The following is a 22,297-nucleotide window of genomic DNA, read 5'->3' on the forward strand; positions in this document are numbered from 1 at the left end:
TTGAATAATCTTATTGTCTTATTTCTAGGTAGCTCCTCTCAGTGTCTAGGCATCCTTTCTCCAACAAATAATTACTGAGCAATTACTATATCCCAGGCATTAGGCAAGTTTAAGGTTATAGAAAGTAACTAAGATAAGCAGCGTTCCTCAAAGGCTATGCCTCACATAGTTAAAAGCATATGTGTTTTAAAATACAGATAAATATGGAGAAGAAAAAAGAGGCCACAATCTCCCAGCCCAGATAGCTACTGTTGACTTACTTTAAAAAGTAAAAACAATATTCCCTGGGATAAGAGGAATTTGGATACCTTTCCACGGGTGATTGTCACTGCTCTCCACCCGTCCAGTTCTCAAATGGGGTGGATGTGTGTTAAATTTTGTATCTTTTGCAAGGGGGATTTGGATTTGGAGAGCAGAGTTATGTTCCTTTGGATGCGGAGAAGCAGAACATGAATGTCTTTTTCCCAGAATGCTCTCATCCAGATCTCCCCAGATCTGCGATAAGCAGGTATTAAATTCACAAACATATCCCTGGAATCATGCTTGCTGCCGGAAGCCTCAGTTATTATCTAGTCTCAGAATTATTCCCATGAATATTTAAGCTGTCAGTGAAAACTTCCACCAGATGGCGCCAAAGTACATCTGGGACCAAAAAGGATTTGGATCCTGCAGCCAGACCCAGGTCCAGGGGTCATTTCATTCACCTCTCAACGACATTACACTGAATTTAAATTTAAATGTAATGTTTTAGACTTCACTTCCTGCTTTATGACCGCGGTTTTACTGTGCACGTATAGGACTAAATCATGTAAACAATACAGAAAGATACAACACAAAAATGCTGTCTTTGTTTGCAGCGGGACAGGGTCTTGTTCTGTCGCCCAGGTTGGAGTGCAGTGGCACGACTACACCTCACTGCAGCCTTGACCTCCTCCGCTCAAGCAATCCTCCTGCCTCTGCCTCCTGAGTGGTTAGGACTAAAAGCAGGTTCTACGATGCCTGGCCAATTTTTTAGTTTTTGTGGAGACAGGGTCTTGCTCTGCTGCCCAGGCTGAACTCAAACTCTTGGGCTCAAGCGATCTTCCTGTTTAGGCCTCCCCAAATTCTGAGATTACAGGGGTGAGCCACCTTGCATGGCCATAAATGCTTCCATTTCTGCCTCGACAAATCCACCTAAAGCTGTTCATTTCTTCTTGCATTCTTTCCAGAAAAAAAGTTATACACATGCCTAAGTATAAGCACCTACTTTATATATTTCTCCCTCTTTTTTTTGCATATGCATATTTTACCTAAAAGTGATCGTACTTGCCTGCTGTTTATGTCTTGGAGATATTTCCTTACCCGTATATATTGCACTCTCTCACATTATTCTAGTCGAATCAAATTCCATAATTTATTTCGATTGTATTTAGCATTTGCCTATGATTAGAAAGAATGCTGCCATGGAAATTTTTGACAAATATTGTTGAGAATGTCCACAGAACAAACTATACGGAGAGCTTGTTGGAACGAAGGGTACCAGCATTTTCCATTTGATGGATAGTACCAAATTGCCCTCCAGGAATGTTGTACGCTCACCAGCACTGATTATAGTAAAACGTCTACATATTTGTTAGTTTTATAAGCGACGTGTGGTGTCTCCTTTGGGTTTGCGGATTCTTTATGAATGAGGCTATTTCACTGCGGAGCTCGAGCTTCGCGCGCCTGCCTGGGAAAACACTGCAGCGGTGCCCTGACTCCTCCTGTCCAGCAGGGGGCGCGGCCCCGGCCGCTCCCGCATGCGCAGTGCGCTTGGTGTCAGACGCCCCGGAGCCCGGTCGCCTGCCTGGCGCCGGCTGCTGGCTCCCCTGGACTAGGTCCTGGCGGTGGCGGCTGGCGATTCGGCGCGATCAGACCCGGGCAGAGGTGCCCCGCGCCCCGCGGCATGAGCCGGTGACCGAGCGCGGGGCCGAACGGGAGGCAGCCGTGGCTGAGGTAAGCGCGGCGCGTCAGGGCGGCGGCCAGGCGGGCGCTGAGGCGGGGAATCGGGCCTCCTGGGGCCGCGGCTGGGTCGGGATCGGGTCGGAGGGAGAGCGGCCGTGGGGTGGCACAGTGGAGGCCCGTGGGCTGCGAGCGGTCATCCCCCGCCCCGCTGGGGCTGTGACAATGACTGCTTGCTTTTGGAGCGCTCCGATTTCCACGCCTGCTTCTCCTTCTTCCCCGACCGCGGCCGCGCCTGCAGCATCTTGGTACCCACCTGTCCTCCACGCCAACCTTCGCCCCCAGTCCGCTCCCTTCTTTCCTCCCGGGACCCGCCCTTTAACCTCCGCCCTCCGCCGTGACCTCTCCCTTCCTGCTGCCACCTTCCCGCCAGCCACAGGGCTCTGATTCCTCCCATGGGGACGTTCTGCGCCTCAGGGAAGGGGCCAGGGACATGTTAGGCCGGGGACTGGGTGGCCCGGGACTAAGTGGTCGGGGACTGCGTGGCCGGGGGCATGTTGGGCCAGGGACTAACTAGGTGGCTGAAGGCGTGTTAGACATCGGACTGGGTTGCTGGGGCGTGTGTGTGTGTGTGTGTGTGTGTGTGTGTGTGTGTGTGTCATGTTAGGCTGGGGACTCAGTGGCTGGTGGCATGTTAGGCTGGGGACCGGATTGCTGGTGGCATGTTAGGCCGGGGACTAGGTGTCCTGGGGGTGTGTCGGGCTGGGATCAGGGGCATGTTAGCTTGGAGACTAGGTGGCCAAGAGCACACTGTTTCTGACCTTAGCCTTGAAGCCCAGGGGTGTTTGGGACTTTGTTACAGACAGTGGGAACCAGATCTAAACACACAATTTTGAGAATCAAAGAATTGCTTGGTGTTACTGACTGGGCAATGCTAATCTAGAAAGGTTCTTGACTTATTTGTGTGAAGATGTGGTCTTGAAATACGGCCATTTAAATTCTTCTTGTAAGTCAGGTAAGTGCTCTAAGTGCTTTAACTGGACTTAGTTTGTAACATGCAGAACTCAAAGGCTATTCACGGTAGTAAAATAGATGATTCTGTTTCCATCATTCACTTTCCCCAACTTCAGCTTCCTGGTTGCATGTGAGGGTATGAATGAATAATCAACTTTGGGGCCAGACTGCCATGCTGTGAATCCTAGCTTTGGGATTTCTGGTTGTGTCATATCGGGCCAGGTACTTAAACTTTCTGTTGTGCTATCCCCGTGTGTAAAATGAAGGTATTGATAGCTTGGCTTATACTACTATTATGAATATTAAATAAGACTATTAAGTGCCTAAAACAGACCTGGCATGTAGTAAGTGCTCAGGAAGGTTTAGATAATTATTTAATGATGCACATTGTATTATAATTCTCACAATTAAAAGGGCATGGTTTTTAATTGAAAATAATTTTTAGGGGCATTTAGCCATAACATAACTTTAATTATAAAGAATCCTGTCGAGTAGGCAATGAATTGTGGCCTTTTTTTCCTTTTGCTTATATTTGGTTCCTCTGTTTTTAGGAATGGTTGGGTTAAGATTCAGCATAACTGTGGACCAGGGAGTTCAGCTGTAAGGTCCTTTCTAAAAAGGTTAAGAAGAGGCCAGGTGTGGTGGCTCAACACTTTGGGAGGCCAAGGTGGGTGGATCACTTGAGGGCAGGAGTTCAAGATCAGCCTGGCCAACATGGTGAAACCCCATCTCTATTAAAAATACAAAAAAAAAAAAAAAAAAAAGCCAGGTGTGGTGGCAGACGCTTGTAATTCCAGCTACTTGGAAGGCTGAGGCGGGAGGATTGCTTGAACCCAGGAGGCAGAGGTTGCAGTGAGCTGAGATTGTGCCGCTGCACTCCAGCCTGGGTGACAGAGTGAGACTCTGTCTCAAAAAAATAAAAAAAATAAAATATACAGGTTAAGACAAGAGACTGTGACTCAAAACATTGGACTAAGTGGATTGGCTATAACTTGAAGCACCAAGGAAAGGTTATTCAAGCCAATTTTAGGAATAAAGAATTCCAGGAACAGAAAATGCATCTCATCCTCACAATAGATTGCGGTTAAAAGACTTTTCCAGTGACTCAGCGCTTGACGGCTAGCCAGATGATTCTGGTGTTTTGCAGGGGCATGTTTGATGTGTTTCAAGGTGATAAAGTTTGTAGGGCTGAAATCCTTGTTTTGATCCAGGTTATGGTATTATATGGAATAAACATTCATTAGTAGAAGATTCCTTTCAGTCTGCCGTCTTCCGGGGCTTTTAACTTCTTGGTGGCAGGGAGCAATCTCGTTGGACAGAAAGATTATAACTTGTTTCCTTGGATGATGGGTTGGAGATATTCCATCTTTGTGTTTCAGCATGTGAAAACTGTTGCTGGGAGGATGGGTTCTGTGTGTTACAGGGTAAGGTTGGAGTGTCCTGAGTCAGGAGCGCTGTGACTTCAGTCTAGGCTGACAGTTTTACAAAAGGGGTCCAGTGTAGCACAGGTTTATAAAGGCAGGGGTGGTGAGAGTAATGGTGCTCTTTGGATATGTTTGTGTATGACAGGTAGTGGGAGGGGAGGGTGTTTAGGGATGGGTACAGAAAATTCAGTCTGTGGAAATATCTAGTCATTCCCCCTCCTCCTTTGGAAATTCCTTCCTATTTAGGAAAGATAATAATCAGAGGTCATCACATATAATAACTCAAAACTTATATGCTAAACTGTATATAGCTATGGAGCTGGGAAGGATAGAGACATTTGTTCATTCAACAAATGTTTATGCTTATATTAAATATGTTCTGTTTTCTTTTTTTTCCTTGGAGACAGGGTCTCCATTAACACCTGGGCTTGAGAGCTGTGATGTGGCTCACTGCAGCCTCAACCTCCCGGGTTCAAGAAACCCTCCTACCTCAGCCTCCTGAGTAGCTGGGAGTATATTTGTGCACCACTACACTTGGCTAATTTTTTGTGTTTTTTAGTAGAGACAGGGTCTCGCTATGTTGTCCAGGCTGGTCTCAAATTGCTAGATTCAAGTGATCCTTCTGCTTCAGTCTCCCAAAGTTCTGGGGTTACAGGTATGTGCCACTGTGCCTGGCTTAAATATATGTTTCAGATTTGGCATTAGGTGCTAGGAATACTGAGCAGAGATGAATAACTGATTACAGGAAAAATCACAACCAGTAGAAGAGACAGACTTGCACATAACCAATTCATAAAATGTGGTAAGTGCTAGAATGGAGTGTGTAAAAGGTGATGTGGGTGCTCACAGAGAAGATCCTCTCTCTCTGAAGCACTGCTTAGTAAGGGGCATTTCCCCTTTCATTTCTCATCCTTCACCCCTCATTTCTTTTATCGTTTATTCCACCTCAAGGTTAGGCTCTGTTGAAGGTCAGGCCCAGAATTTAATTATACTTGTGGCAGAACTGCAAAGGAAGCTGAATGCACAGCCTTGACAGGTTGCCTCTGTGAAATCAGGGTGATCGTAGCAAGATGTGAGACCCTGAGACCTGGACGGAGATATTTGGGTGGAGGCATTGAGAACTTTGAATTTCCAGATTTTCTTAGATTCCTTGGGCCACAGGTATGCACCTCTCTGATGCAGAGGACAGTAGTCTCTCCTTGCTTGAACACTGCAGAGCTCTCACTTGAGCAGATGCTTCACCATATGATCCTTGTCCTCCTCAAGATCTGCCTCCCCCTCTCCTCAGATCTCAGCATTGCCTGATCAGGAAAGGACAGTTTCTCAAGGAGCTACAGGACGTGGCTAATAGGGACCAACAGAAACTAGGGAAACACGGCGGGGGTGGGGTGGGGAAAGTCTTAGGGTGTTAGACCAAAGAAGGTGGTAGTGGTGGAATATAAAGCTGCAGAGGAGAGAACCTGTTGACAGGAAAGCAGTCTCTCATGATTCAGGATTTGGTGACCTAGCCAGACAGCTGGAGCCAGTCTTGTATGAGGCTGGGCAGGCTCCTCGAAGCTTGGACACAACAGTGACCCATACCAGTGGTTTGCAACCAGGGCTGATTTTGCCTCCCCAAGGGATATTTGGCAATGTCTGGATATATTTTTGGTTATTGCAGCTGGGGGTTGCTTCCGGCTTCTACTGAGTAGGGATGCTGTTCAGCCACCTCTAATGTACAGAAGAGCTCCCCACAAAAAAGAGTTATCTGGCCTAAAACGTCATGGTGCTAATGAAAGTCAAGATACTTTGGACTGCAATAAATGAGGTGGAGGCCTCAGAACTATCTTGGCAGAGTATTGGGGAAGGAATCACCTGTACCTCCTGCCTATGTTCCTGGGAGGGCCTGTTCCTTTCACTCTGCTAATATGGAATGCCCAGTGAGGGGACCTGAATCTTTGAGCTCAGTGTTGGCCGTTCTCTGTAGGACAAGATTGACCTTAGAAAATGTTACTGGCCAGGCGTGGTGGCTCACGCCTGTAATCCCAGCACTTTGGGAGGCCGAGGCGGGTAGATCACGAGGTCAAGAGATCGAGACCATCCTGGTCAACATGGTGAAACCCCGTCTCTACTAAAAATACAAAAAATCAGCTGGGCATGGTGGTGCGTGCCTGTAATCCCAGCTACTCAGGAGGCTGAGGCAGGAGAATTGCCTGAACCCAGGAGGCGGAGGTTGCGGTGAGCCAAGATCCCGCCATTGCACTCTAGCCTGGGTAACAAGAGTGAAACTCCATCCCAAAAAAAAAAGATGTTACTATGGAACTGGGTTCCCAAGTATCAATGAGGATGATAGGATTCTGAAGTAGCAAAGGCCAGATGGTGGCAGTTAACCATCAGAGACAAAGTAGACATAGTGCCCAGAATGAGCAGCAAGGCTGGACTCCCAGCTGGGGAATCTTAACCCACTATGGTGCGAATAAAGCATGGTGTTTCTAAGATTGGCAGCTGGCCATGGTGCTGCTTGACCTGTACAATTAGTAAAACAGAAAAAATTAAGAGCTGGCAAGTAGAAGATTGATGTCAGCTGCCACAATGGAAAACTCACTATCTCTTACCTCATTTTCAGATATGAGCCACTTCTTGAACTCATATCCCATGAATTTCAATTCAATTTCAAGGAGAGGCTGGATCTGTTTTGAGAAAGATCTTGCAACATTCCTGCACATATAGATAGACATTCTCCCATCCTTTCTCAAGGGAACTGCAGATCTTTATTAGTCTAGCTGTTCAGCAAAGAAAATATAATATGTAGTCCTTTATAGAGCTGTCAGGTATAGGGTCTGAGCTGATACCAGTACCAGGCAACTCTCAGTCAATAGTGGCTAGGTGTTGCAGATAAATGCTCTAGCCTCCCATCCTGCTTAGGGATCAGCTGTAGTCTAAATGAGCCTTCAGAGGGCCCCTGGTAGCCTTAGGAGCCCCAGTGGCACTCTGCAGTAACCAGCCTGAGAACACACTCTTTATTGGCTTTGCCCTGCTGCATGTCCCTCACTGTGGCTTTCTGAGATCACCTCCCAAGTAAATAGACAATTTGCACTCCTGTCTTTGTCTCTGTCTTTTTTGGAGGGAGGGGGTGGTGTGTGTGAGGGGACTCAAACTATGACAGGTAGCAAGTAAAATGTGATGTTTAAGACTCTTACATAGTGGGTGTCAGCTCCCTCTTCTTTCCAGAGCTTCTGCTGAGGCCGCTTGGGACTCTGGAGTCAGTTCCTGTGGTTCCATGTCTCCTCCAACAATACTTGGTGGTGTTTGACCCTTATGTTTGCCTATGCTGTTGGGTATGAATCTCATTGTGGTTTTACTTTCCATGACTTTTAATGAGACTAAACATCTTTTTATATGTTTAAGTGCTCTTTTTTTCCTTTTCTGTGAAATTCCTGTTTAAGTGAGTTTTCTCTGGTTTTCTGTTTTTTTTTTTTTTTTTTTTTTTTTCTTATTGCTTCATACAGTTGTTTATTCTGGTTGCAAGTCCTTATTGGTTATATGAGCTGCAAATATATTCTTCAGGCCTTCAGCTTGCCTTTTTCCTTCCTTATTGTGTTTTTGATGGAAAATTCTTAATGGTTGGTGCTTTTCATATTTTGTTTTGGAAATCATTCTCTGCCAGATGTCATTGATATTCTCTATTGTGTTCTAAATATTTTATACTTTTTCCTTTTATGTTTAGTTTTAAGATCTACCTTGAATAGATTTTTCTCCCCTTTGGCTGCTTTTAATATTCTTCTTTAACTTTCTTTTTAGCAGTTTGGGTTTGATACATCTAGGTAGCATTTTCTTTGTATATATATTCTGCTCAGTTTAGCATCTTGAGATGGTGAATTGGTATCTTTTATCATTTTTGGAAAAACTTAACAGAACATAGTTGGATTATCATATCTGCTTCTACATTCAGTCTGTTGCAGTGTCAAAAGTCATGTAGCCTCTGGAAAATGGAAGTGAAAAAAGCAAATGTCAGTATTAAACTAGTATATCCCTTTGAAAGGGCCTGGGGTGCCTGAAGCATGCTTTAAGCACCACTGTTCTAAGGTTTTGGTATGAAGCCTATGCTAGCCTCCTAAAAGGAGCTATGGAGTGCTTCCTCTTTCTTTCTGAACTCTGGAATAATTTGTGGAAAATTGGAATTATCATTTCTTGAATATTTGGTAGAACTTGGAAAATTTTTTGGGCCTGGAATTTTCTTTATAGGGAGATTTTTAAACTTTTGGTTTGGTTTCTTTAATGTTATAGAACTACTCAGAGCTGCTGTTTCTCCTTGAGATGCTTTTGATAAGTATATTTTAAAATAATTTTTTCCATGTTATCTGAGTTTTCAAATTTATTGGCATAATTTCATCGATATCATCTTATCTTTTAAATATATGCAGCATTTAGAGTTGTGTTCCCCTTTTCAGGTGTTTATTTGCACCTTTTTTTTCCTTGAATTCTTGATTAATCTTACCAGAATTTTATTAGTCTGTTTTTAAAAAGACAACTTTTAGCCTTGTTGACCATTTCTAGTTTTGTTTTTAAATTAATTTCTGTGCTTTTATTTATTATTTTCTTGTTACCTTTGGTTTCATTTTGTTGTGAGATGTCTTTTTTATAGTTAATCTGCAACTTATAAAAATTTGTAAAGCTCATGTGTGAATACCATTTTTGTTCCCTTAACCTCAGTTTTGTTATATATGGAAACAGTATTTTTAAACTATGCAGCATCCATTATTGGGTTGTATAATTGATCTAGGAGGTTATGGCTAGAATTTTTTCAAAAGCCATAGAATAACAGATTAGGAAAATGGAGGGTTCATTGCATGCTCTGTGGCTAATACTGTATACTCACAGTACACAGCTTAAATGTTGTCTTGTGAAACTTTATTTCAAGAGTGCAAAGGCAGACACTATAGGGCCTCTCAAGTCCAGCGCTCAGAAGTCCCAGAACATCACTTCAGCCACCTTTTCTTGGTCAAAGCAAATCGTAAAGCTAGCCTAGATTCATGGGGAGGGGACATGGATTCTACATTTTGTTTGGAGAAGTGCCATGCAGATTCAGGGATGGAAAGAATTGTTGGTGTTTGTCTTTGTGAATGAATCTACCACATTGGCCCTTTTCCTCCCTGTCTCCCTTCTCTCTCTCTCTTTCTCTTCTTCCCTCCCTCTCTCCTGCCTCATTCCTTTCTTTCTTTCTTTCTTTTTTTTTTCGAGCCGGAGTTTCGCTGTTGTTACCCAGACTGGATGGAGTGCAATGGCGCGATCTCGGCTTACTGCAACCTCCACCTCCTGGGTTCAAGCAATTCTGCCTCAGCCTCCTGAGTAGCTTGCCCAGCTAATTTTTGTATTTTCAGTAGAGACGGGGTGTCACCACGTTGACCAGGATGGTCTCAATCTCTTGACCTTGTGATCCACCCGCCTCGGCCTCCTTTCTTTATTTCTTCCGTTCATCTAAATGCAACCATCACCCTCATTACAAATCATCACTGTATATTGTATTTAAAGATGAAAGATTAATTTTTTTCTTACTGATACTCTTTTGTACTTTATCGATATTTTCCTAGTGCTGTTTTTACATTCTTTTTTTATAGTTTTGTGTTCTCTCCCTCGTTAGAGTAGGGTCTTTGCTTTCATCTTTGTTTCCTTCACAGTACATGATGGGAGCTCAGTAATGGTTTGAATGACTAAGGGAATGAAAACAGATTTTTTTTTTTTGACATGGAATCTCACTGTGTCACCTGGGCTGGAGTGCAGTGCCACAATCTCAGCTTGCTGTAACCTCCACCTCCTGGGTTCAAGCAATTGTCCTGCCTCAGCCTCCCGAGTAGCTGGGATTATAGGTGCATGTCACCACACCTCATTAATTTTTGTATTTTTAGTAGAGTTGGGGTTTTGCCATGCTGGCTAGGCTGACCTCAAACTCCTGACCTCAGGTGATCCACCCTCCTTGGCCTCCCAAGGTGCTGGAATTATAGGCATGAGCCACCGTGCCCAGCCAAAAACAGATTTTAGAATTATGAAGCATCAGTTTGTCCAGTTAATCATTATTCTGTGTTAAGCAACTGTTTTGAAATAAAACAAAATAACTGTCTTTATTCCACTTTTGATTTCTCTGCCTTGGTCAGAGCCCTCCTTCCCAGAGTCCCACATTTGCCAGCTTCTGCTTTAAGTGAATGTATATTGATAGGGTGTAGTTATATTTTATATGATGTATTGATATTTATATTAAATATATGAAGTATTAAATATTAAATAAATTATGTACTATATATATTCATATATTCAGATATATATTTCTATATGTTTATAAGTAGTGTCCAAAATCCCTTTTTCTTATTTCACCACATCACTCAAGGGAAAGAAACAGGTACATTAAAAGTTGAGGCTGGGCGCAGTGGCTTACGCCTGTAACCCTGGCATGTTAGGAGGCTGAGGCAGGCCGATGGCTTGAGTGCAGGAGTTCAAGACCACACTGGGCAACATGGTGAGACCCCTTCTCTACTAAAAATACAAAAAATTAGCTGGCGTAGTGGTCACAGCTACTTGAGAGGCTAAAGTGGGAGGATCGCTTGAGCCTGGGGTGGGTGGGTAGAGGTTGCACCACTGCATTCCACCCTGAGTGACACAGTGAGATTCCATGTCAAAAAAAAAAGTTGAATAGTCTTTTCAAGTATCATTTGCCATCCTAAATACTTGATTTTTCTTATTTCTCTCCCTGGTGAGCAGGAGTGTGAGGAAGAGGCTGTCTGTGTCATTATGTGTGCGTCGGTCAAGTATAATATCCGGGGTCCTGCCCTTATCCCAAGAATGAAGACCAAGCACCGAATCTACTACATCACCCTCTTCTCCATTGTCCTCCTGGGCCTCATTGCCACTGGCATGTTTCAGTTCTGGCCCCATTCTATCGAGTCCTCCAATGAGTGGAATGTAGAGAAGCGCAGCGTCCGTGATGTGCCGGTGGTCAGGCTGCCAGCCGACAGTCCCATCCCAGAGCGGGGGGATCTCAGTTGCAGAATGCACACGTGTTTTGATGTCTACCGCTGTGGCTTCAACCCAAAGAACAAAATCAAGGTGTATATCTATGCTCTGAAAAAGTACGTGGATGACTTCGGCGTCCCCGTCAGCAACACCATCTCCCGGGAGTATAATGAACTGCTCACAGCCATCTCAGACAGTGACTACTACACTGATGACATCAACCGGGCCTGCCTGTTTGTGCCCTCCATCGATGTGCTTAACCAGAACACACTCCGCATCAAGGAGACAGCACAAGCCTTGGCCCAGCTCTCTAGGTATCTCACACTCACACGGCCCAGTGCCCAAGAGATTCTCGAATGGCCCTCGGGAAACTAAAGGGAAGGGAAGGATGGGAATGCTTCTGCTCTTGAGTTGGCTTCCCGATGCTGTCTTCTTGTAGGATGGGGTGTGTTTGAGGGACTGACTTGCAGTGTGAGGCCTGTGGCAGCCTCTGCCTGTGTTCCCATGAAGAGTAGTCTGCTGTCTCCGGCATTACCACTGTGGGTTCCCAGTCTGTTAGAGTTTCCAAACTAAGCATGGCTCTTCTTCCTGTGTTCTTCCTTTTAAATCTAAATATGCTCCCCACTCCTCTTAGCACTTACATAATACACATTCACTGTAAGAAGTCTGAAAATACAGGAAGCAAAAAGAAGAATCTAAGATTCATTCTGAAATCCTGTCTCTAAGATAGAAACATTATTAATATTTTGATATTAAAAATATGCATACACATGTGTATATGTATATAAATTTTTGTCCCAAAGAGGATCACAGTACAGTGCTCTTTTGCTTTTTTCCCTTAATATGTCATGAATATATTTCCAAATTACGACATGATTTTATGTTCTTTTACTATAGAACTTTAAGGGTTGCATAGTATTCCATTTTGCAGATGTTCTACCATATATTTAGCCAGGTTTCTCTAATTTATTTTATTTTATTTTTTGAGATGGAGTTTGCTCTTGTTGCCCAGGCTGATGTGCAACAGTGCGATCTTGGCTCACTGCAACCTCTGCCTCCTAGGTTCAAGCGAGTCTCCTGCCTCAGCCTCCCGAGTAGCTGGGATTACAGGGATGCACTACCGTGCCTGGCTAATTTTGTGTTTTTCGTAGAGACAGGGTTCCTCCATGTTGGCCAGGCTGATCTTGAACTCCCAGCCTCAGGTGATCTGCCCGCCTTGGCTTCCCAAAGTGCTATGGTTACAGGTGTGAGTCACCATGCCCAAACTATTTTTTGTTTCTTTAACCAAATGGTTAACATTTGTGTAGTTTTCAACTTTTCATTATTAGAAGCAGTTCTATATGGGACAAGCTTGAAGTACACGTCCGTCTGTTCTTTCTGTCACGGAGCCAGACTTGTGTCTGATGTACTGTTGGGATTTCTAGGAGTTTACTTTATAAACCTGAGAAGCGGCCCTATTTGGGCGTGGGGGTCCTTGCTGCTCATTAACCAGTAACTGACTCTTGTCTCTTCATAGTTGACACGTGAATTCTCCAACATTTTAAATTTCTTGACAGGTGGGATCGAGGTACAAATCACCTGTTGTTCAACATGTTGCCTGGAGGGCCTCCTGATTATAACACAGCCCTGGATGTCCCCAGAGACAGGTAGGAGGCATATTTGGGGCTGTCGTCGTGATGGGTTTCTAAGGATTAAGTAAATGCAAGATCATTTTGTTCATGTGAAATTATATTCTTAAATCTACTGCATACTTTGTAATCAGAATTGTGTATTAAACTAGAAAATTGTCCTAGGTATTTTCCTCATGAAGATTTAGAAGTGCTTAATCTTTTGTGGAAAACCAGTTAGGGCTTATGTCCTGGCATAGCTTCTAAAACTCTTCCTGCTCTGGGTTGTGCACTTCTGCGTGTAACACATCCAGCCCCTGAAGGTGTGACTGGCTTGTGTTAGTTCTCTCTGAATTCGGGAGCGTTTGCCACAAGTAGATGCATAGCTTATTGAGAAAAGGCAGCGTCAATATGTGAAAGTGGTATCCAAAGCCTGAGATACAGAGGGCAGTGAGGGCATGCTGATTCTCATTTACCTTCTGTTGTTTCTGTCAGTAGGGTTCTTTCTGTCTGTCCCTCCCTCCCTGCCTGCCTGTCTTCCTTCATTACTTGCCCCTCTTACCTTTCCTTCCTTCTAGAAAACCCTTCCAAATAGGCAGATGTGGTATGGAGTGGCCATGACTGCATGAGAGTGACTTTGAGCTCACTCACTGTATTTATCTGCCCTTTCATCCACGGACTGAAACGTTTTGGTGTGAGCTTTCTTGGAAAGCTCTGGCATGAGGTACTACTTAAGAGACCTCCCTTAGTGCTTGGTTCAAGGATTTGAGGAAAGCAGAAAGTTGGGGCCCAGTATAAAGGTCCTGGGCAATGCTCAAGGGGCAGGATTGTTAAGAATTCACCTAAACTTGTTTATCACCAGTCTTATTACAGTTGGTGTTTAACTCTTAAAATCATTGTTACTGAAAAGGTAACAGCCTGAGATATTAGCCTGAGAACAGCCTGAGGCTAGTTCTCAAGTTGTTAGAGGCTAACCTGATCATTTATGAAAATCGACACTTAGACTCCTTTTCCCCAGAAGATTAAATCTAAGCTTTCTTTGCTTTAAGTGATTATCTAAAGTCAGTTTTGAATTTCTGTCTGGAAATACAGTTATAACTAGAAGAGACAAACACCGCAGGACCACCCCTCAACGTTGGTGTAGAGACCATTTTGGACGATAGAGGGCAGTCCGGGTGCACAAATGCTGTAGAAAGCAGCTGAACACGGCAATCCCGTTATTTGGCTGTCAGCCCCAGAGAAGGTGTGCTTGTTCCTGAGTGGGCTACTGTTTTGTGGATTCGCTTGTTCTAGGGAAGTGAAATACTTTGGAGAACAGAGAAGGGACGGAAAAGACCTGTTAGGAATGCGGAGTCTCCACCTCCTGTTCTGGATTTCTTTTCAGAGGGCTTCTTTCTGTTTGGGCCATTTCACTTTTTGCTGACATTTTGGTATATGCATTCACATGGGAGTTGGATTTTATTTTTATCAAGTGCACATGTTAAATGCAGTTTTATTCCTCTGCAGGAAGGTGTCAAGTAGACAGGAGAAAGTGTGAATACATGCTAGTGTTTAGGTGTTAGGATCGGGAAGGTTGAATAGTTTTCCCTGTGCATGTATTTTTGTAAGGGATTATAGCCATTCCAATAGCAGGTAATGAATCACCATCTAGTCCTTCTTTATCTTGGTTGTGGGAAATTTCATTTTGAAATTTAGGTGGCCTTCTGGTTGGGGTAAGGAATAGTAGATTTGTTTGTTAATATTTATTATTCTTCTTCCTTGTTCCTGGATTCAAAGGAGGCAAGAACAGTGAATTCAGAGTGATTTTTACAGGAGCTGCATGTCAGATTGTTTGGAAATTAGAAAACAGATGGGCTAGATTAGACTGCTTTAAGATCTCCTGAAGTTCAAAGTCACAGGTGTAATTACTTAAAATTTATTTTACTCAAGGAAATACGATACAAGGACCTGGACTGAAGGGGAATGTCTGATCAGTGAATATGTTTTTTATGCTGCTTACATGTTTTTATTTCTCTTTTAATTAAAAAAATCCATACACATGATACATACATACTTTGTACAAGGTCGAATAGCATGCAAGTGTTTAAAGAGTAAAATGTAAAAATCTACTTTGATTTGCTCCTCTGTTTTCACTTCCTTACTGAAAAATACTTATTGTTAAAATGTGATATATCTTCTAGTTTTTTTCTTATGGATTTAGACACAAGCACACCTACAAACCCATCTTATTTTAACTTACATGGGACATATTTAATGGCTTATACATGTTTAATGACTTAACTGATGTTAGTGTTCTCAAATCTGTAATACTCTTACTACCTTGGATTTTTATTATCATTTCTTTGCAGATCTCTCTCACACATTTCTCCTTTTCTGTGGATGTGTATTTATTTGCTTAAACTTGTTATGGAAAATTTCACACCTGTACAAAGAAGAGAGACTAGTACAGTGAGCCCCACATATCCTCTGTCCAGCTTCAGTAATCATTAGCTTGCAGCCCGTCTTGTTTCATCCTTACTCTCATCCACCTCCACCTCCGCTAGATTGTCTAGAAACAAATCCCAGACATTAGATCATTACATCTGTAAATATTTTTGTGTGAATCTCTCCATGATGCAGCCTTTAAAAAAAAAGTAATTAACTGTAATACTATTATCATACCTAAGAAAATGAATGGTAATTTTTCAATATCACCACATAGTCACTACATATCTAGCCTTTGCTCGTATTTACCTGTCCCACAAATATTGTTTTACAGTTTGTTTGAGTCAGTGAACAAATAAGGATGACCAATAGAATCAATCAGCCTATTTGGGTTTTGTTTTATGCAAAGCCTGAAGCTTTATATTTGAAGTATTCGCAGGCCTTATTCCCTGCATGGTTTAAAGGAAAGCAAAAGACAAACTTGCAGCCTTACTGTGTTTAGGCACTGTGAATACTTAGAAAGCAGGAGGAAAACTGTGAGAAAATATGCAGAACACTGGATTAGGGAAGGTGGAGAGTACGAGGCCATGGGGAGGAAGGCTCAGTGTCGAAGGAGGCTCCTAGTGAAGCTGGAGAACACTTCCAGTGATATAATACTTGGCCTGAGCTGAGTCATATCGTCATATTAATACTTCTTTAGCTGCAGGTTTTCTCTTCAGTCTCTTGCAGCTTTGGAACTGATCTCTGATTTGGGGATACATAATGGGAAAACAGAATGTGCTGTTGAGAAATTCACTTTTCAGTCAATGTAAAACATGTGTTCTGTAAAGCAAGGGATTCTTACAATATTTTCTCCATTAGAATGTAATGGAGACCTTGGCAGAAGAAGATGCAGTGCCTTAAAGTTAAAGTCTTGTCAGTAGCAGGGCTGGCATGAGGCCAGTTTGACTAATTGCGGTGGTGGCTCTTTTTGAGAAGACAAACGGAGATTGCACGTGTATGATCTTCAGTGTAAGGCATGCTTCCGATTGCAGCTTTCCCACTGCCAGTGCTGAACATACACCTTAACCCTGCCAGGACAGAATAACAAGTTTGGGGCCCCAGGGACAGAATTATAGTAAAGGTTGATGTGATAGACACCCACTTCCTTTCTCTCTACACACATAACCCCTTCTCCTCTGGGGCTGTGAGTTTAACAGCCTAATAACCCACGACCCTGGCTTACCTGGACTGCCCGGTGGCTGAATATTGCATCTATGTCTGCTTCTCTGCACATAAGCCATGGGGCCCATAGAGTCTGCTTGCCATCATGGTCATGGAACCTGCCCAAATTCATGTTGGTTGGATTCAGTGTTGCATGCTAATCAGGAAAAATAAGACCGTATGTTGGTACTAAGGATAGTCATTACATTTTACAGAGTAGACTGGCAGCTGGAGAAGTTTTTAGCCTGCACATTACCTCACTCACCAGTTCTTGGTTTCATAAACCTTAAACAAACAGAGTGGGATTTCCAGGGGTGGTTTGAAAATCTTTGAACCTAAACTGGTCATGTTAGAAGGGAATGTAGGTTGTCATCAGGGCAGGGAGGGGATTGGTAGCAATCAATATTGCAAAAAATGTGGTTTCTCTGTTCAGACATCTTGGCTCAGACTTTGCAGTGTGTGCAACTGGCAGAGCTCTGCCCTAGAAAGTGATTTTGATGAGTTTGGGGTCCTGGGACAGAATCATAGTAAAAGTTGGTGTGATACACACCTGCTTCCTTTCTCTGATGAAGTGTCATTGTACTACTTGCTGGATGCAGTTAAAACAATGTGGTCACTGTTTTCTAATTGAGGAGAGTAAAGGCTGATACAAGCAAACTGCAAGAGAAGCACTGAGGGTTTAATTCTAGCTTCTGCTTCCTGTAGAGGGAATTGGGTTAGTAAGACTGAGTAGCTGGAAGAGACAGTGAGAACTGGTGGAGGCTACATGATTGACACGTAGCTCTGGGATGACGGTGGAAAGAACCACTTGGGGCAGGGATTGGAGAGAGGCTGGGGTATAAGCAACGTGTGATATGATACTTTCTGGCCACCACTGCTCACCAGGCCCATTGTCTTCTGAGATTCCAGTCAGTGGTTGGTAAGTGACTGCCCCAGTCAGTCTTTCCCTGCAGAACTGTTATTCCTGTTATTGTAAATGTGTTGAATTATAAAGTATGACTAGGGAGAGGTGGATGGGATATGAAGGAGGTAGCAGGGAGGCTGTCCATAAGGTGTTCTCTGGGATGTGATATGTTTTAAAAACTGGCAAGTAAGGAAAGGCTATTTAGCACCCTGGGAGAAGGCTGGTGATTCAAGGAAAGAATGCAGCTGATGGCCAGGAGATGTGTGTGTAAGGCATTTAACACCGTGTCTTTATAGAAAAATGACTCAGTAAACATTAGCTGGTTTTGATAACAAAGTCAGTAATTCCTATTCCTCTCCACAGTGCATGTCAGAATAAAGTCCTTTCTTTCTCATCATTTAACAACATCCTCTGCTCTCAGGGCCCTGTTGGCTGGTGGCGGCTTTTCTACGTGGACTTACCGGCAAGGCTACGATGTCAGCATTCCTGTCTATAGTCCACTGTCGGCTGAGGTGGATCTTCCAGAGAAAGGACCAGGGTAAGATACATTCATCCCAGCCAGGTGTGCCTTTACTGAATCTGAGATGCTGATGAGATTTAGCGGGGTGGGTGTCACAGCAACCAAAGCATCAATTACAGACCAGAGTCCTTGAGGCACCCATTTTCCCACCTCCACACCAGTCTCATCCATCCTGCAGTTTTCTCTCTCTCTGTTAACTCACAGTACTGACTACCAAGTTTTCTAAACCAGAAATCTGTGTGGTGTCCTTAACTCCTTTCTCTCCTTTGTTTCCCATAGGAAGTCCTATTGATTCTACATCCTAAATACTTCCTAGGTCTGTCTGCTCCCCAACTGCTCCACCCCTACCCCAGGCTAGGTTCCTGTCATCTCTCCATTGGATTGCTGAAACAGCTTCCTATTTGGTTTCCCTGCCTCTGGTCTTGCTACCCTCAAGTCTGATCCCTGGCTTCACATTGCCCTTAGTTAGGGTAAGATGCACGTTGGGCCTTAGCCCACAGTCCCTAAAACATTTTTCAAGGCTCTCTATTATCTGACCATTATTTCCATTTCTAGCTTTGTGTCTGCGAACTTTTTGCTACTTTTATTTCCTAGAACAAGTTGTGCCCTGTCAGTTTTTCTGGGCGGCAGACACACTCTCCCCTGTCTGCAGATTTTGTTCCTCGTCTTCATCAGTAACATCCTACTTGTGCAAAACCTGAGAGAGCACAGCTTGTTCTAGGAACTGAAAGAAGCAAAAAGTTCTCAGATACAAAGCTAGAGATGGAGATAGTGGTCAGAGGATAGAGAGCCTTGTTAGGTTTCAGCTTGAAACCACCTACTGGAGTGGGGTGGAAGGGGTACTTTTGTGGCTCCTGCACTGGCTCCTCTGCTTTATGCTCTGACAGCAGCCTGCACGTCTCCTAGGATGACACACATGATGCCCATCGTCATGACTTGCTCAAAACCTGTCTTGTTTGGATTTTGGATTTTGTAAGTGCAGTGAAGCTGATGTTAGGTTTTTGTTTTTGCTTTTTGTTTTGTTTTGTTGTTTTAAATGACAGGGTCTTGCCATGTTGCCCAGGCTAGATTCAAACTCTTGGGCTCAAGTGATCCTCCTGCCTCAGCCTCCCAAGTAGCAGGACTGTAAGCCCATGCCACTGCATCCAGATGTTTTTTTAACTCCCGTATCTTCAGTGTCTGGCATTTCTTGGCTCATAGTTTAATATGTGAAGGAGTAAATGAAAAGTGCTGTCAGCATGGATGTGGAGCATAGACGTAACCTTTTTGTTCTGTAGTCTGTGTAAAACTTGTGCTATTTCCTGGTGAGAATCTCAATGAGCTTTAAACAAACATGATAATAAAAGCATCATTTACTTATGTGGAAGAGCTCAGAAGCAGAGGTGACCAATTTATAAATTGTGACACTAAAAATGCCATATTTGGTTTCAGAAATGGGTCTCATGGAAATAGTTTGCTTGGAGAACATTAGAAGCATTTTTTAAGTACCTCAGACTTCTCCTTAGAAACCTTGTGGACTCTGAGAAGTAAGAGAACTTCTCAGGAGAAGACATCTCTCCTCTGTGTGTGTTCTACCCTGTAGCCTGGGACCAAAATTTGAAACTTACATTAGCCATTTGTTTAGCACATTTTGTTATGTAGATGATGTGCAAAGCCCGGGTGAGCTTGAGACATTTTTGCCTCTGCCTTTAGGCAAGTGCAAAGCAAGACTGAGTGGTTATGAACTTACTGCTCAGGCCATCTTCCTGGATTTTTCTCCCTTAGTGGACTCCCAGAGTTGACGTATTTTATTTTAAAAATTGAGATTAATTTATATATACCATAAAATTTACTTTTTTAATGTGTACAATTTAGTGGTTTTTAGTATATTCACAAAATTATATAACTATCATCAGCACTGCTACCTAATTCTAGAGCATTTTCATTTCTCCACAAATAAACGTAATATCCAATAGCAGTCAGTCCTTACCTCTGTCGCCAGCAAGAATCTTTAATCTGCTTTTTGTCTTTATGCATTTGCCTATTTTGGCCATTTCCTATGAATATACCGTAACTGATCTTTTGTACCTGTCTTCTTTCACTTAGCACAGTGTTTCCAAGTTTTATTCATGTTGTAGCATGGAGTCAGTACTTCATTTCTTTTTTGGCTGAATATTTCATTATATGAATATACCACATTTTGTTCATCTCTTTATCAGTTGATGGAAATTTGGATTATTTCCACCTTTTAGCTCTTGCGAGTAATGCTGCTATGAACATTTGTATTCAAGTTTTTGTGTAAAACTAGTTTCAGTTCTCTTGACCTAGAAGCAGAACTGCTGGGTCATATGGTAGCTCTCTGTTTAACTTTCTGAGGAGCTGCTAAACTGTTTTCCAAAGAGGCTGCACCGTTTTACATTCCCACCAATCATGTATGAGGATTTCAATGTCCCCATATCCTCACTAGCCCGTTATTGCCTGTGTTTTTATTCTAGCCATCCTAGTGGATGTGAAGTTGCATCTCATTGTGGTTTCGGTTTGCATTTCCCCAATGACTAATAATTTCGAGTATCTTTTCATGTGCCTATTGGCCATTTATATAACTTCTTTGGAGAAGTGTCTATTCAGATCATTTGCCCATTTTAAAATTGAATTTTTTTTTTATTGTAAAGCTATAAGAATTATTTATCTATTCCAGATGTTAGACCCTCATCAGATATATGATTTGCAAATACGTTCTCCCATTTTATATATTGCTTTTCACTTTCACTTTTTTTGAGATGGACTTTTGCTCTTGTTGCCCAGGCTGGAGTGTAATGGTGTGATCTTGGCTCACTGCAAACTCCGTCTCCTGGGTTCAAGTGATTCTCCTGCCTCAGCCTCCTGAGTAGCTAGGATTACAGGCATTCACCACCATGCCTGGCTAATTTTGTACTTTTAGTAGAGATGGGGTTTCTCCATGTTAGTCAGGCTGGTCTCAAACTCCCAACTTCAGGTGATCCATCCGCCTCGGCCTCCCAAAGTGCTGGGATTACAGGTGTGAGCCACTGCACCTGGCCTAACTTTCTTGATAGTATCCTTTGATGCACAAAAGTTCCTCGTTTTAATGAACTCAATTTACCTGTTTTTCCTTTGGTGATTTGTAGTTCCGGTGTCATTTCTTTTTTTTTGAGACGGAGTTTCGCTCTTGTTACCCAGGCTGGAGTGCAATGGTGTGATCTCGGCTCACCGCAACCTCTGCCTCCTGGGTTCAGGCAATTCCCCTGCCTCAGCCTCCCGAGTAGCTAGGATTACAGGCACGCGCCACCATGCCCAGCTAATTTTTTGTATTTTTAGTAGAGACGGGGTTTCACCATGTTGATCAGGATGGTCTCGATCTCTTGACCTCGTGATCCACCCGCCTCGGCCTCCCAAAGTGCTGGGATTACAGGCTTGAGCCACCGCGCCCTGCCGTTTTGGTGTCATTTTTAAGAAACCATTGCCTAATCTAAGGCCATGAAGATTTACCCTTACGTTTTCTTCTGAGAGTTTTGCAGTTTTTGCTCTTACATTTAGGTTTGTGGTTCATTTTGAGTTAATTTTTGTATGTGGTATAAGGTGGGGGTCCAACTTCATCCTTTTGCTTGTGTATGTCTAGTTGCCTCAGCAGCACTTGTTGAAAACTAGTCTTCTTCCATTGAATGGTCTTGGTACCTTTGATAAAAGTCAACTGGCCATAGATACATGGATTTATCGTTGCATCTCAATTCTAATCTGTTGGTCTATATATCTATTATTATACCAGTACCACATTGTCTTGGTTATTGTAGCTTTGTATTAAGTTTTGAAATAAATGTGAGTTCTCCAACTTTGTTCTTCTTTTTTCTTTTTTTTAAGAGACAAGGTCTTGATCTGTCACCCTGGAGTGCTGGATCAAATTGGTGGGATCATAGCTCACTGCAGCCTTGAACCCCTGGGCTCAGGCGATCCTCCTGCCTCAGCTTCCCAAGTAGCTAGGACTACAGGCACATGCCACCATGCCTAGCTAATTTTTTGTAGAGATGGGGTCTTGTGATATTGCTCAGGCTGTGTTCTTTTTCAGAGTTTTTCTGACTATTCAAGGTCACTTGCATTTTAATTATAATATAAATAAATAAAAATAAAAACCAATCTAAACTCTTTGTGCTTATACAACTACAAAACTGAAACAAATTTCCAAATTAAATACAAGCACATCTACAAAACTAGTAACATTTAGATTGACATAATTTAGTATGATAGCTGATGCTATTTCTTTGAAATGGTATTACGTTTTTAAGGTGAATATGGAATTAATTAC

The 22,297-nt window shown here is 43.0% G+C and overlaps 1 protein-coding gene across 1 annotated transcript in view; it reads left to right on the plus strand.

The window, feature by feature from the left end:
- The first annotated feature begins 1,799 nt into the window (after positions 1-1,799).
- EXT2 (exostosin glycosyltransferase 2) overlaps positions 1,800-22,297 on the plus strand; it is a 151,790-nt gene continuing 131,292 nt past the window's right edge. Inside the window, exons 1-4 of the mRNA XM_002755201.7 lie at positions 1,800-1,974; positions 11,091-11,656; positions 12,899-12,988; positions 17,902-18,018. Of these exons, the coding sequence (XP_002755247.2) occupies positions 11,121-11,656; positions 12,899-12,988; positions 17,902-18,018 (743 nt within the window). The 5' untranslated portion in view covers positions 1,800-1,974; positions 11,091-11,120. The remainder of the gene's footprint in view (positions 1,975-11,090; positions 11,657-12,898; positions 12,989-17,901; positions 18,019-22,297) is intronic.

The sequence above is a fragment of the Callithrix jacchus genome, chromosome 10 (genome assembly GCF_049354715.1).
Source record: "Callithrix jacchus isolate 240 chromosome 10, calJac240_pri, whole genome shotgun sequence".
Taxonomy (NCBI): Eukaryota; Metazoa; Chordata; class Mammalia; order Primates; family Cebidae; genus Callithrix; species Callithrix jacchus.